General features: G+C 40.3%; 1 protein-coding gene across 1 annotated transcript in view; it reads right to left on the bottom strand.

The window, feature by feature from the left end:
- SLAIN1 (SLAIN motif family member 1) overlaps positions 1 to 17,036 on the bottom strand; it is a gene marked incomplete at its 5' end in the record, with an annotated part of 60,023 nt that overhangs the window by 20,483 nt on the left and 22,504 nt on the right. Inside the window, one exon of the mRNA XM_082859214.1 lies at positions 275 to 424. Coding sequence (XP_082715340.1) covers positions 275 to 424 — 150 coding nt within the window. The remainder of the gene's footprint in view (positions 1 to 274; positions 425 to 17,036) is intronic.

The raw sequence follows: 17,036 nt of genomic DNA, 5'->3' as shown, positions 1-17,036 counted from the left end.
CTGCTAATGCAGGGGACACGGGTTCAAGCCCTGCTCTGGAAAGATCCCACATGCCGCGGAGCAACTGGGCCCGTGAGCCACAACTACTGAGCCTGCGCATCTGGAGCCTGTGCTCTGCAACAAGAGAGGCTGTGACAGTGAGAGGCCCACGCACCGCAATGAAGAGTGGCCCCCGCTCACCGCAACTAGAGAAAGCCCTCGCACAGAAACGAGGACCCAACACAGCCAAAAATAAATAAATTAATTAATTAAAAAAAAAAAAAGAGGAACCTACTTTCTTCTTGCAGACGAGCCATGATCTGAACATCAGTGAGGTCCTGTAACTTATATCCCATGGAGATAGAATCATCCTCCAGCTCTGAAGTACTCAGCTCACTGTCTATGGATGACTGGGGACTGAGAGGGGAGCCCCTGGATGTGTAACCTAAAAACAAGGGAAACGTGTTTGTTACTTAGTCTAAAGAACTGCTATCTGCATGTGCTTTACAGTTCACATATCAACAGTCAGCACTTCAAGGCATTCTCCAATCAAAAGGCACAGAGTGGCTGAATGGATTAAAAAAAAAAAAACAAGACCCATCTATATTTTTCCTGTTTTCATTAAGTCACCAAAAAACAACCAACACACCACTATGACAGGAGAATGGCAAGACAGTATGCACCTCTTCACGTGTTCATAATTCATATATACAAAATCACTTGTTTTGTTTTCTCAAATTCAGTTTTCATAATTCAAAAATCCACTCTGTGCTGTACACTAAAAAAAATTGTTGAAAAGGGAGATTTCAGTAGATTTCATGTTATATGTTTTTTTTTTTTACCACCGTAAGACAAGAAAAATCAATAATGCTAAATCTGCATCCCATTAGCTTAAGTATATATCTAAAGGCATGGTATAAGAATACATATCCTGTACACTTTCAATGAAGAATCAGACATGCTTGTCTCTGGTAGTAATGGATTATATATTTTAAACTAAATTTTAATCTGGTCCATTTTTTAAACAGGTACAAACAGCAGTGCTATAAATGGATAAGAATATCACACATAAACGGCACACGTCCATACAGGGAAGCACATACAAAACCTTCATAATTTAGAATCGTCACAGGAGACTTGTAGTCACTCATGAAAGTGAGAAAGTAATGGCTTGAGATAGGAGAACCAAGGAAGAAAGGGCTGAAGGGAGAAAATTATAGGGATGGAATCACCAATGCTGAGACAACTATGAGACCGTCATCTCATAAAAAGCTACTATGACTATTCTTTCTACACAGCCCTGACTTAATAAAAAGCACCAACAATTTTTTAAACAGCAAGATATAATAAAAGTCTGATAATCTTCAATCATAATGAAAATCATAAAGACCTTTATTTTGTTCAACATTTAATTTTAAAAGCACATTATGCATTTGGAAACACATAATTATATATATACGCATTTGATAGAGTGAAGGCTGCCTACTGTACACAATTGAGAGCAGATTAATGACGTTAAAGTACAAATTAACCCTCGCCTTTGTCATTACCCCAAGTAAGTGTGCAGCAGACTCCCCATTGTGATAAGTAAGATTACCCTCAAGCTTTTCAATGAAAGGTGGATATTTAAGCTGTGTTTAGTGACTGATTTACAAAGCAAGCCGCTAGACGAGAAGTTGAAATATTACCTGTTCTTTCAGGTGTTAGTATTGCTTTATTTGAGGTTTTAGAGAAGCTGGGAGTATTAATGCCATTGCTATAAGGGCTGAGTCTTGCCACAGGGCTATAAGGAAAAGCCAGTGAGACATTTGAAGGGAAGAGACTCCGCCATCGGCTAGCTGTCACAGAAGCAGAAAATAAACAGCAGCGGTTAGCTATACAGAAGCAGACGTTGACTTGTCAGAGGGAGAAAGGGAAGAGGTTAACAAAATGAAGAGACAAAGCAACTTTTCATTCTTAACTGGCTCTCACTTATCTAAGGGAAAACATGTAAAAGCGGGCTATTTGTGAAGCAGGGCCCTATTTCTACCTTCATTAAGAACCATTCAATCAGTGCCACCTTGATTACAGTCAGTATGTCTATATAACAGTGAAAAGTTGTTTTTAATTTCCTCATTACGAATATTTTCTATTTCTGCACAAAAATTTAACTGTTTTAATAATATAAAATGTTAATGTCAAAAGAAAAACTCAAGGAAACTTATCTTTAGAATTATGGGAAATAGTTCTTAATATTAACTGTTCATAGTCCTATTTTTTTCCCTAAGTTTTATTTTCAACCCATTTAATATTAATAAATGTTGACCAAAGAATTATTATGGAAACTTGTTCTTGGATTATGGAAGAAACTTAAAATGACTACTATATCTTACTGCATCTCTGCTTGAGTCCAAAACAAGCTTTATGGAAAAATGATCTACAAAAATCACAGAAGGGTATATATACACCAAAACTTAGTGATAGTTATTTCAGGTGGCAGGCATAGAGGTAATTGATAATCTGCTGGATTTTTTCTTTATAAAAAATATTTTCCAAATTTTCTGCATTGAACATGTGTTATTTAGGTAACTTTTAATGGTAGGATTATACCTATTATTAATTTAATACTATAAAATAAGGAACAAAAAGGAATTTTACCTGCATTGGCAGATGATCTAATTGCACATTATCTCTCCTGTCCTAATTAACATATTTCCCTCCTCCAAAATTACCAGCCCCTTGGATCTTGGGATATAAAAAGACCCTAAATTGTAAACAAAACAAAACAAAACAAAACTTCAAGTCACACCTAAAATCACTTCCTCTCTCTTCATGGCATACAAATTACTGTGCTAGTCAAAATCCACTTTTCTAAAAAGCAATGTACTAAAGCAGGACAGGAGGGAATAGATGAAAAGTATAAATTAGGTTAAGTTTCACTTTGAGCAATAACTTCGTTACATTTGCTGGAAATTCGACAAAACTTGAAGAAACAAGTATAAAAAGAACTGCTTTGAAATGCACTCCCAGGACACTTTTAATGAGAGATGCTAATGAGCAAATAGCTAAAAAGTGTTCAAAGATGGGCAGTGGGTTGGAGAGGAAGAAACTGTGGGCTGTGGGCAGGCAAAAAAGTAACAAGCTCCAATCCTGAGACTGGTAAGGTAAGGTCCTTGCATATTAGCACCACGGTTATTTATAAGAGCAAATGCTTCCTGTTACTTCAGCAAGAATTCTTGAGAAACAGCACCATCCCATTCAAACAACTACTGAAGAAATAACCTTTTCCTTACGCAGATGGAAGAACTAGTTGAGGAAACTACATTCACAGTGATTCTGCTTTCAGAATCCACAAGTTTCACGAAGGGGTCACTGCCAGGAAGCCTCGTTCCTAGTTGACACCAGTCACGTCACTTATCCAACATGCAATTCCCAATCTGTGCCAGAGCAGAGACGTGCAGAGCTGGCACTCCCTTCCCTAAACCACCAGATATGTAAACCTGATCCCAAAACACACTGAGAAGTAGGGGTTAATATGCAACACACACCAGGTAGCTCTTCTCACATCTTCAATCTCTATAACTCAAAGTTTCTCATTAAAAATTCTATATTAAAAAAAAAAAAACCAATAGTTCTTTGTGACAGCTGACTTGCTTAACAGTTGACGTTATGTTACACCAATATGATCACTCGCCAGGCAAATTACAGTGACTGCGTGTTCTCACCCACAGATGCAGGCGACAACGCATCACCACTAACCAGCATTCATTACTCTTCACAATAACTACTGTGACCCGGGCCTCCCAACACGATGGCACAGCGACTGTGGCTATGACAGCAAGATCCCAACGAAGAACACAATTAGCATCTATTGCAAGAAAGAATGCTTTGCATTGTCCTTTGGCATGGAGGCTTTTAAGAAGAGGGAGGAGAATTATTGCAGAGGCAAGCTAACAAAATAACGATGTTATATTAGTGCCCGAGGTTGTGGTGGAGAAGGAGAGTGGAGGGGAGCGGAAGCCACTGCATCCTAGTTATTCTTCAGTGTGTAGCTAAAGAATTGTAAGAACTGCAACAGGAAGCATTTCCTTAGAGGATAAAAACAAACACAAAGAACTTTTCATAGGGCAATTTTGTTTTTTCCATTTAATTAATTTAATGGACTTTCTGTATACACGAGGATGTCAAATTTTTTGAGAGGCTTGATGATGATCAAAATGACCCTAAGAAAGGAGCAAGACAGCTTCTGATAAAGGAGAAAATGGGTGATGAACTTCTGAACAGCTAAGTTTTCTATCCTCCTACTCTAAAGTTCTATCGGTAAGTACAGGGCTTCTCCAACTTGGATCAAACGTATCATACTTGGCAGGGCTTTCATTCCCAAATACCTAAGTTAAACTCTCTCCCAGAACACTTCTGTCTGCACACTCTCTGTGGTCCTACTGCCACTTCCTTCATCAAGACCTCGCCATCTCTCACTAGATTATCGCAATCTATTCTTCAGCCAGGTTCCGGCCACCAACACTGCCCTCAGCAAGCTTGCTCTGAGCATCGCTACCAAGCTTGTGTTGGTCATTGATTATTTTAACTGTGTTGCTCTCTTCCTTTCTAAAGTAGCACAGTGGCTTTTCATCCAATACTAGATCTCAGGTACTCCAGATCACCTCACTAGGACCCTTATCCAATGCCCTATACCTCACTTCCCACATCTAGAGTGTTTCTAAAGCTTCCTTGTTAAGAATACAATTGGTATTGGTTAAACTTTCGACTTTGCCACCTTCTGTCTAGTAAGCATTTTCTATTGAAATAAATGTGACAAAGTACTAAGTTGTGGACAGATACCTCATCTTTCGGCAAGAAACTAGTTTGAGTGTCCAATGGTCTACTAGGTTAATTTTTTTGTACACCTTCAAAGTTGTGTAACTTAAAAAATAAATTACACTCTATCTGTGAAGCTATTTTTTGTACATTAGGCAAAGTATAACCCCCCTGCAAATATCAATTTGATAAATGCTCCAGTGATGATAATATCAAGAAAAATCATAAAGGATAGGTAATGGGATATGTTTAAGAAAGAATCTAACTTTTTAAAATTTTCCACACTAAAAATTATTCCTAACAAAAAAGTTCCCAGAAACCATGACCCTCCTACCATGCCTTGATCATCTTTGCCTACACTCATAGTATATATAGTAAATATTCAAATTTTTGTTGAATATATATATCCATGCACATAATCAAAATCTAATTTAAGAATGCAGTATGGCTTAATTCACATAAAATGAAAAAGAGTAACTGATCTAATATGTAAACCTTAGTGATAATCCTCAAAAGGACAGTACTGCATCTACCTAAAAGAGTTCAAAATAAAGCAACACTCTATTCTGGAAATAATCATTTTCACACTTTCCCCTTGTTATAGACAGAGCCAGTTGAGTACCCAATACAATGTCTGGCACATAGTATATAATCGATAAATGTTGAATGTGGTCAAAATCTTGGCAGGTTCACTAATACTCCCCTATTTCAAACCATTCTACCATTCCTACCTTGACATCTAAATGATTTTGCCAAATTTCTTAAACTTAATATAACTATAATTTAGTATATCTTTGAAGACAAAGGTGAGTCTAGACATTTCAGCCTAGCTTGAGGCCCAGTGAAGAAATATACCTGTAGCAGCACTTTGTTAATACTTCCCAGTAACCGCTAAATTGTTGAATTTTATGTGTGTGAATCTTCTGGTTTCGAGCTAAATGATTTTATATCACTAACGGCCAGGTCCTGTGCGGAGTAACTGATGCATCCGGAGTAAACAGGCTTCAGCCTAGATGAGCTAGTTCCTACAATGCACAGTTAAAGTGAAGGATTGTGCCAGAAACACTAGTTGGCAGTAAACCGTGCAAGAAGGCTACGAAGCTTCCTCAAATTCTTGAGATGCCAACATTTCTTAAAATCAAAGAAACCATACACAAAACAGCTGAAAGTGTGTTCAGTGGAATTTCTGTACACCCCACTATCAGCGTAGCATCTGAGTTGGGTGAGTCCTGGACTTTTACTCTGTCTAGTGGCTTCTAACAGTACAGACACACTTCTAACCAGGTGCTGTGGTCTGATTTTTTTGTGTCCCCCTAACATTCATACGTTGAAATGCTAAACCCCAAAGATGATGGCATTAGTAGGTGCGGCCTTTGGGAGGTGCTTAAGTCCTGAGGGTGGAGCCCTGAATGGGAGTAGTGCCTTACAAAGAGGCTCCAGAGAGATGTGCCATGTGAAGATACAGGAAGAAATCTGCAACCTGGAGAGGGCCTTCACCACACCATGCTAGCACCTGACCTCGGACGTCCGGCCACCAGACTTGTGAGCAATAAATTTCTGCCATGTATAAGCCACCCAGTCTGTGGTATTCTGTTATAGAGCAGCCTGAACAGACTAAGGCATGGGAAGTTATCCTAAAAACAAGCCCTACTCTACTTCTCCCATCTATTTTTTTTCTTTCTTTCTCATCCAAGAATAAGACTTTAAAAGTCAAAACTGCAGTTTGCAGAGCCCATGGCTCACTAATTTCCCACATCCTGTTACTTGTCTCTCTCACAAAGCAGGTGATCTGGAACATCACTCCAGAAGGTTGGAACGATCCCAGCAGTGTGAGGAAATCAGTCTAAAGCAGCCCTAGAAATGTTTTCTTTCTGCAGTTTTTAATAAGCCTGATGAAAACTCATTAACAGCAAATCTGAGTTCTGTTTTACTAAAATTCACAGAACTGCCTTCTACATTAAGTCATATTTTTGCATCTCCTTGCTCGTGGCTCTTCTCAGCTACCCAAATTTATATTCTCCATCATTCCCTAAACCAGGAGCTGCTTTGAGGCCAACTATCTGTGTACTCCTGAGCCAAAAAAAAAAAAAGGGTCGAGTGCTCCAGAATAATTCAGACACCCAACATCTACAGACCACACCAGAGTCCTTCCTTTATTCAACATTTACCAACAGATACCAAAAAAGTAAAGGTCAGTCTCCTGGAGCGGTCTCTTCCATAGGTACACACAGCACAGAGTTCTTTTCCTGCTCAATTCTCACAGTCATTCTGGGAAATCTGCCTGGCCCCTATGCTCCCACCTGCTTTTCTAAAATTCATTTTTCTATTCATTTGAGTAGGCACCCACCATGGTGGCTCTCCAGTGCCAGATGCTACAGATACTGAGCTGTGTAAAATATGGTGACTGTTCTCCCATCCTTCCCACTTCAATTTCTAAAGACCAGTAGTGCAAAAGACAGGCAAGTAACAAGAGTACAAGCACCATGACAGCACCATGAAGTGCACGCAAAGTGAGGAAAATGGTCACCTTTGAGGGAATCCAAAGACTTCACCAGAAGACATGATGTTTAACATGGCCCTTGAAGGTTGAGGAGCTTATCTCCCAGGGTACAATGCCATTCTACATATTCATTCTGGATAACACATGTGAAGTCATGGAGGCATGAACAAGCAGTGCATATTCAGGGAATGGCCGACGTTAGGACTGAAGCATAGGGTATATGTGGAGAAGAGTTAGGGCTAGAGAGCTTGGGAGGATCCGTTTCTGCACTGTCATGTATAGTAGAGGCTTTGATATTCAAGTACTGTCTTGACTTTGAGAAGGAGAAAGTCATGATCAGATATGTATTTTCTGACGACATATAGAATGATGGACTAATTGGGTAAAGACTGATGATTGGGGGACCAGTTAGGAGGCTTCACAGTGCAGCTGGTGAGACACCACAAGGTACCAAACTAAAGTACTGGCAGAACATTTGGTGAGAACATGTTAAGCCACATCTGAGCTGAAGTGGAAATATCTGGTGAGCCAATGAACACAGGGAGTGGACAAAAGGAGTAAGGCAAAGCTAACACCATGGACTCTAAGACACAGATGCCATCCGCTAAGACGGGAAACACGAGATAAGCATGCTTAAGAAAAAAATGAATTAAATTCGAGATACTTGTAGGACATGCCTATGTGCTCGTGTCCAGTAAGGAGTCAGAATTCAGGAAAGAGGGCAAGAGACAAAGAGATCAGGGTACATCAACAAGTAAGTGTTAGATGAAACCGCAGGCATGAGTGAAATCACCCAAGCAGAATATAAAGAAGGAAAAGAGAAGAGGCCTAAGGAAGGAATGTTTAAGAGTGGGTATGGGGAGGATCAGTGGAGGTGGCGGGAGATGAAGGTGGGTTTTGTGGCCTCTTACCTGTAGATCAGAAGGCAATAAACATGCTGAGAAGGCAGAGGCTGGAACAGAGAACCTGGCAAGTATTAACAGTAATGACCAGCCCACCACTAAGACAAGCACAGATTATTACCTAGGTGAGTCTGGAGAGCATATCTCCGTGATGATACTAATCTCAACAGGCAAGCCTAAACAAAATACCTGAAGATGTTAGCAAGTGTCCTTTTTATGATTGTCTAAAGGGCATTTATGTCCTACTGGTTTAGGTTTAGATAGCTGAAGTGTGGTGGCCATATTACTCATGGAAATGTCAAAGTGACACCACCTGTGTCATAAATAAGGGAAAAAAAGCCCTAGTGATTGAAGGTTATTTGCCACTGGGGAATTTTAGAGATCTAGGGTAAGATCTTGGTAAGAAGAGTTAGATGTGGGTCTGGAAGGGCTAGGTGGCTGTATTCAATGCCTATGAAAGTCAGAGATGAAAGTCACAGCAACAGGCCAACACAAGAGTTGGCAAACATTTTCTGTAAAGGGCCAGGCAGTAAACATTTTAGGCTTTGCTGTCATATGGTCTCTGCTGCCACCACTCAACTCCGCCAACTCTGCCATCACAGCATTAAAGCAACCACAGACAATACCTGCATGAATGAATATGGCTATGCCCCAACAAAACTTTATTTATATATATACCAAGAGCTGAATATCATAGAAATTATGGGTCATGAAATATTACTGTTCTTTTAATTTTTTTCAACCGTTTAAAAATGTGAAAGAGGCCATATAAGAACAGGCAGAAGGCCAGGTATGGCCATAACTTGCCAACCCTTAGACTACTATACATACAGGTTTTGTAATATTCCCTCTGATAAATGCACAGGATTCTATTGCAACGGTATGTCAAGGGTTAAGACATAACAACGATAGCCAATAGCATTCTTCTCTACTGTCACTTTTCATAACATACTGTAATAAAGACCAACAAAAGACTAAAAAGACATTGGACACCAACGTTCCAGTCTCCATCCTGCCACATGCTAGTTCTCAGATCTGGAGCAGATCAATGTAACATCCTTGTGTTGCGGTGTTCTCATCGGAAGAGAAGGTATGTTTGTCAGAGGGTAATAAGCAGGGCTGTGGCGAGTATAAGACAAAAGTTTACACCATGTATTCACAAACTACAAAGCATTTTTTAAGGAAAACTAGTGAAAAGTTACAGCAAGTTGGGGCAAAAACGTCTTCTAAATTCTGAGGGAAAATGTTCTGGAAGCTAGGTGGGAGAAAAGAGAGTGCAGAAATGATCCGCTCTTCCACTCTTCCTAATACTCAGGCCGTTTAACCTGCCTTCTCAAAATGATGGGCATGCTTTTTACGTTCTAGCTCATCTAGACAATTTCACAGGCTTAATCTTTCCTCAGCTGTTAGCAACTCAGAAGCAAAGTACTGAACCTTGAACTTTCAACAGTTTGACCAGGATGGGTCAACAGTTCTCACTTATTTACCCAAAGGCTATCTCAGAGGAAACAAACGTCCCAAATGACACATTTTTAAGAAATATGGTTTCTTCAAAACCACAAGCTTCTAAGTCATATCTCTGAGTCTTAAACAATGATGTTCTTTACCACAGAGTCCCGGAAAGCAAAGGAAAAGGAAGCAAGGAGAGATTAACAATCATTCAATCCTTCCGCTTTTATTCTTTCTTTTATACAACAGGTAGGCAGGCCTCAGTTCCAAGCCAAACAATTAGAGGAATTCAACTACGTGGCCCTTCACTAACACCAGGTACAGAGTGGTTTAGGATCAGCCAAGGACAGGCGACATCAGCTCTTTTAATACTTTCTGTTCTCCTTATGTTGGCAGGAAGCTGTATCCAGACCACAGCATTTTGCTCTAAGCCCACAAACCACCGGGGCAGGAAGAACTCCATTTTCACAAACCATCCTCTCCAGAATAAACTTCCTAGGTGATTATATTACAGCTTTACATACCTACAGCCTACAGAAGTGCTTGGACTAAGCTTAAACGGGGGAATTAAGAACCCTAGGAAAGACAGTATTTTATTGGTTCACTCTTACAAACTCTGACTGCACAGACTGAGGTAAAGGCTTTCTGGAGTAAGTTCACAGGAAGTAATAAGCACTGCTGACTTGGCTCCAACCCGCACCAGCCCCCTGAAGTAGTAACATATGGTTTGCAGCTTATCTGATCCACTATTTTTACTGGGTGAACCTGAGCAGCATTAATTTCTCCACAGCTCTCCCCGGCCTGATAAATAAGCATATGGGATCTAGGAGGTCCTTCTACTGCTCTGAAACAGGTGGTCATACTGCTCTTTCCAGACATACAAAAAGTAAAGAGGATTCAACTATTATGCACATGCCAGTGGACTGATATAAGGAGAAAGGCTAAAGAACTAGCAGATGAGGGCCTTAATTGGTGTAACTGGTATTCTTAGGGGCTTTTTTTTTTTTTTTTTTTTGCAGTACGCGGGCCTCTCACTGCTGCGGCCTCTCCCATCGCGGAGCACAGGCTCCAGACGCGCATGCTCAGCGGCCATGGCTCACAGGCCCAGCCGCTCCGCGGCATGTGGGATCTTCCCGGACCGGGACACGAACCTGCGTCCCCTGCATTGGCAGGTGGACTCTCAACCACTGCACCACCAGGGAAGCCCTCTTAGGGGCTATTTAATCAGAATAAGTTAGTCATCACCCCCAAGTCTCTCAATCTTCAAATTACAGCTAGAAAAACCTACTAAGTTAATTTGAATCTTTTCCCACAGGTTCAGTCCATTCAACCTACAATGACAAATGTAATGATTTAAAATTATATGTTTTATATATATATATATATATATATATATGATACATATACACCTGTGATCCCGGAACACTGTAGATACTCAGTATTTAAACTTCCAGTTATATTCAAAATGTAATAATTTATAAAAACATGACTTACATACCACCTTCAAAAAACATCTAATAAAACAGTTCATTTACTCATATAAATAATACCTAGAGCTAATCAAGAAAGTCACTTTCAACATTAGGATTAAGTTTAATATATTAGGTTTGAAAGATGGTGTATACCCTCAATGATTGGCATATAAATGTTTAATATTTGTTCAATGAGAGTTACAAAATTTCACCACGAAGGAGTGTTACTTGATAACATTTATTCCACAGGGATCAGAGTTTTATAATTATTCTTGATCTGAATTTCATCGTTAAAGTAATCTAGCTGGTTGAAGTATCTCATCATCATGAGTAAGGCACTAGACCTTTTCTACTCCTCAGACCCTAACCAGTCCCGAGACCACACGCCGAATGCTCTTCTCTCCCAGCTACTACTGGATCCTTCTCAGGTCTTCTCTAACCAGGACAATGGTCTAAAAGTAAAGCTGGAAAATGAGACTTGGGAAGGGAAATTCTGTGGACTGTCCACTTGTTTCCACTTAATCACTGGTCAAAACTGAAGATAAGCTGTCAGCTTTAGGCACACATGGACCAAATCCAGTGTTATCCAGGACTGGAGTGACCTCTATGACTTCACAAGTCACCATCGTCATCAGACTTCCCATCTGCAATTAACAGGGGAGGTTAAAAATAAATCTAACTTCAGTAGTAATTAGACTTCAAAGGCATGTTTAAAAATTCCCTTGTACAGAAGTCATTTCTCCCTTGGGCCTGACTGCTATGGCTTACATCAAATTTAAGGACAGTGAAAATGGCCACAGAATGTGAGAGGAGGGCCCATGTGAAAGTAATAATGTAACCTGCAAAGAACAAGGGAAAAGAGTGACCTAAGAATCTGTCAACCATGCGATGTTGTCATGCGGATTGCAGACGGCTGCTCTCAAGTTAGACTACAGCCACAACGCAAGCCGTGACAGCCGGCTGGAACAACTTCCACGTTCTACACGGCAATAATGAGAGAAGGAAGATGCAGCAGAATCCAATTCTATGAAGAAACAGGCTAGACGATCTTAACCTTTGAATATAGTGGGTTCCCCCCAGCGAACTCTAAGGACAGACTAGATCACCAATAAGAGTCTCCCTGCCCTTGAACATGTACAGTGTGGTAAGAATCCAAGCCCAGTAGGCTAACAGAAAGCACTAGAAGCTCCTGAATAGAAGAGTGATGGAAATGGAATTTGAACCATCCTTCCTTTTAGCATCTCCTGGGCTAGGGTACTCTTCTGCCAGTAAGGGACACAATGTGTGTGGCCTACATTCCAGTGGCAGAAAAGGCCTCTGACCTACCAGTCTTGAGTGGTAGTAGAAAGTAAACATATCAATATAAATAACGGAGCTTTGACAAAGCAAAAACTTTTTGGCCCTAAAACTAACCACTTCCATGATTTTATTAAAATACCTGCGTGTAGAAGAACATTCAAATATACATAAAGGTTATAACAACCAGATCCATTTGGCAGGAGTTTTGCTTTGGAATTTGGGGACAATTATATGATTTGTATAAAAGCGCGACTTTAAGTAGACAAACCAGCACCAGCTTGTTGGTACCTGACTCCCCGTGGTGAAAAGGTTAGACATTTCGTGCATGCTCACCCTCTCGTACCTTCCACCTCGGTTTGACGGTTCTATCTGGACACTGTCAAGGTTTATTGTATTTTCGTTCTGTGCATTAGCTGTGCTTCGGACAAGCTTTAAGGTGATCACTGGATGTCAAGCCACATAAACGTGGCATTTCAGTGTTTTGGTGTAGTAAGTACAATTAACTGGAGAACTGAGCATTGTGAAAGGACAGCAGCCAAGAAAAGTAACTGGCACTAGACCCCAACAACTAGGGGAAGGACACCGTAAGCCCTCAGAGTCAAATCACTTTCTTATTGTATCTTTCTTGGTTTCTCCTAGGTCATCTTGGTGACCTAGGGTTTGTACATCTCATGGATCTCTCTCCTGGTACTTTTCCCGCCATTAAACTAGGGTGCATAAAGTAAAATTTTCTAAATCTTTGCAGATCCAAAACCCTCTCCCACTTGTCTCCACAATTTACTATTTGCCTGGGTATGAAATCACAGTTTGAAAATAGCTTCCCCTCAAAACTTTAAAGACAATATTGCCCATCTAGCATCCAATATTACTTATGAAATATCTGAGGTCTGTTACTGTTGTAGATAACCTATTTCTTCCTTTGAACATTTTTAGGATATTATCCTAAGCCCTGGAAAATCTGAATTAAACCAGGATGTCTAGGTGTAGGTCTCTTTTCATCTATCCCAGTTCATGCTGAGGGCGTGTCTTTCTTCAGCTCAAAGAGATCTTCCGTAATTAACTGATTCTTTCTTCCTCTCAACTATCTGTTCCAGCTTCTAAAACTTAAAGATTAGAGGTTGCAGATCTGTCCTCCAAGTGCCCTAACTTCTCTCAATTTTCTCTCTTTTGGGGCAATTCCTTTGTCTAATTCAGATAAGCAGCTTGGTTCTTAGCCCTGTCCATTTTTATTTCAGTACTTCCAAGAAATTAAAAATGACTAAAAGTAGTAATAATTTGACTACTGCTCTTCCTAGCAATCTGTTCTTGTTTTAAAATTGTATTACTGCTCTCTTGAATCTGAGCACACTGAGCTCTCTATTCCCCTAGTTACTTCTTTCCTACAAAGTCAGCTGACCTTTTTATTTTGTTCATGCTATTAGTTTTCTCAAAAAGCAAGTGAGACTTGGTTGCTGGTTCGTATTTATGAATAAAGGCTAAGTTCATCTGAATACAGGTAACTGGCGTGAGTTTCTTTTGCACCAGTGTAGGTATTACCCCAACAGGCCTCTAAGGAAACTAACAACAGACAGTATGTAAACAGGTGAATTATTTCATAAGCAAGTTCTCCATACATGCCTGGACATGCAGCAGTAGAGTGGCTGAGATCCCAACAGCACAAAGGAAGGAGGGCTCTATCTTAGGGGTGGAAGGTAGCAGGCTTCCGAAGTTCATCTAATACTCCTCCCACCCTCTGCTCAGTCTAATGTGGACACCTGAAGTCACCTCGAGCTCTGCTTCTCAATCAGATCTCTCTGCCGTCTTTAAAAATAGGTATCTGGGGGCTTCCCTGGTGGCGCAGTGGTTGAGAGTCCGCCTGCCAATGCAGGGGACACGGGTTCGTGCCCCGGTCCGGGAAGATCCCACATGCCGCGGAGCGGCTGGGCCCGTGAGCCATGGCCACTGAGCCTGCGCGTCCGGAGCCTGTGCTCTGCGCAACGGGAGAGGCCACAACAGTGAGAGGCCCGCGTACCACAAAAAAATTAAAAAAAATTAAAATTAAAATAAAAAAAAATAAAAATAGGTATCTGGTTTGACCCTGAAGATTAGACATCCCCACCACTTGCAGTCATCATCTTTAGCACATGCCAGCAACTCCTACTGCTGGAGTATCCTTTTCCTGATCCCACTTTCCTTATTTAAAAATGCTATGAAAATGGAAAATCACACACGATTACACTGCATGTGCATATATATACACGTATATGAATACAAAGGCACGCACACTAAAACCTGAATTTCAAAAATTGATACTTTTACACACACACCCCGTTCACTGAAATATATCTTACAAGTGGAAAAATATTAAACTCACAGGTACAAAATGACAAGAGCTCCGAAATTCAAACACGTGAAACTTGTCATTATATAAAAGTATAAAGCTCCATGTATTATAAATAAATGAGACTATCAAAGCCTTATATTTTCAAAGTAAATTAAGCACCATGAAGTTTGGCCACATTTTAAACTACTGCTTCCCATAGGTGGTCACGCAAGAAATTCAGGATATTAATGAGAGAAGCAGGAGAAAACATTTCCAAGTCTAACTAAGTTAAAGAATCATCCTAAAAAATGCTAAAGCCCAACTGCAACATCCCAAAGAATTTCTAAAATCACTATTTCAACTCTACAAATTTTGCCAGATTTCAAAAAAGGGTCAGTCTTGTAAGACAATTCAGATAATACCCTGTAGCTTTCCTGTCCAAAGTCATGTCACTCCTTTGCTTAAAACTATTCAAAGGTTTCCCAACCATCTCAATAGAAAGTCCAGAGTCCTTAACTCTAGTTTCCTTTAGAATCACTCAGTTCAGGTTTTCTCCCTGCCAGTGGTCTGCCAGTTCGTCTCACTTCACAAGTCTCCTCCCACCTCAGGGTCTTTCCACATGCTGCTCCTATGGTCTGAGCTGCTCCCCTGCCCTCCTCTGCTACAGAGTTACCTGCTGAACTTTTGCTGACTCTTCAATATGTCACATCCTCAGGAAAGCATTTCCTGGCCATACGCCTCAGACTCAGATCCATGAACATCATCATGCTTGTTATAAGGGAAAGGAAGAAAAAAGAACAAGAGCTGCCATCTGTGTCATCTGTTCCCTGTACTAGACTGCTTGCTCCAAAGGCCAGATGCTGAGTTCATCTTGCCACTGTACCCTTAGTCCTTAGCACTGAGCGCTAGCAAGTGCTCAATACACATTTACTTCATGGTTTAGCATCTGAATCATCTCTCTGGTCAAGGCCCAGTGTCTCAGGAAAGGTTGTCTACAAATTCTTGCAGAAATTGACTGTTTGGTAGAGGTCCCAAGAAACAGGTATGAGCGCCTACCAAAATAAAATTTTACTGCCATAAAGGCAAGTGTAATCAATCATCAGAGTAGTGTGAAAGCAGGAAACAACTGCTTTGGGAGAATCTCTATCATTTCTTCTCATTGGGGTGGGTAACAAAATAGCATGTCAATTATGTGTTCATTATAACAAACATTATGCACTGTCATAAGTTATTGCTTATTTTGATAAACACCTTTCTAATCATGGTGGAAATGCAAAAGAAAAAACAAATAGAAACACATGCATAATTGGCAAAAGAAAGGAAAGGACAATTGTTTAGGAATATCTGGCAAATACATGTCTATGTTTGTTGGCTATAATGGTATAGAAACTGTGAATTTCATGGGAACACAGTCCCTAATTATGTGTTACTTTACTGTACTCAACACCATTCCTAATAATGAAGCAAATACACTGATGCTATTCGGAGCCTGAGAGCAAAGCAAGGATGTGACGGAAGCACACAGACGTGATGCATCTTCAACTTCCAGCGCACAGAGATAACAGCAAATGTCAAGAAACCCTGTTTCTGCACAAAAATTTCAGTGTGATTCCAGATTACTTTTCCAATGAGAAAGGGAATCCTTTACAGAGCTTACCTAAAATGAACCGCACAGACTAAGTTTTAATTTTGTGTTCCAAATGTGACAGAGCACCTCAAGACTGGAAACACGAGCTGGCGGAGATAGCATCTTGGGCCCCGCAAGGAGAGACTGGGCAGGCTCCAGGAGACAAGACACTCGATAAGCTTCTTGATGTCTCAGTTCAATCTGTGTGGCTTTTGCAAACGAAAAAGGCCACCTTCAGAGCCCTGGGTTAGTCGACAACTTTCTTCTTCATTGGCTAAATTTAGAGAGAAACACTCCATCATAACAACTGAGACAAGAATGGGAACTGGTGTCATATGAAGATAAGAGAAAAACTCAGCTAAGAGGTAATAGCTATTCACATTTGCTTAGTATATAATCCCAGAGGAAATGAGAGATGGTCCCAGGGAAACATGACCCAAGATAGCTAAGTGTGCAGGGCTACACTATTGGTGCAAACTATACCCACACTCCTCAAATGTGACCTGTCCTGATTCAATAGTTATGGACATTCAAGAATCTTAAGGCAAGATAAGCTTTTATTAACTGGCCCCAAATTAACTGAGCCACATATTGGGTGTTTCAAATTACTTAGATAAGCTTTTGGATCATTATTTGGTTATCTAACATCCCAGCCTCATGACAAGGACTTAACAAAAGAGTCTAGATTAGCCTTATTCCAATTTAGAAT

The sequence above is a fragment of the Leucopleurus acutus genome, assembly GCF_964270905.1.
Source record: "Leucopleurus acutus genome assembly, chromosome: 18".
Classification (NCBI taxonomy): Eukaryota; Metazoa; Chordata; class Mammalia; order Artiodactyla; family Delphinidae; genus Leucopleurus; species Leucopleurus acutus.
The sequence above is the reverse complement of the archived record's forward strand: the minus strand, read 5'-3'. Positions and strand labels throughout refer to the sequence as shown.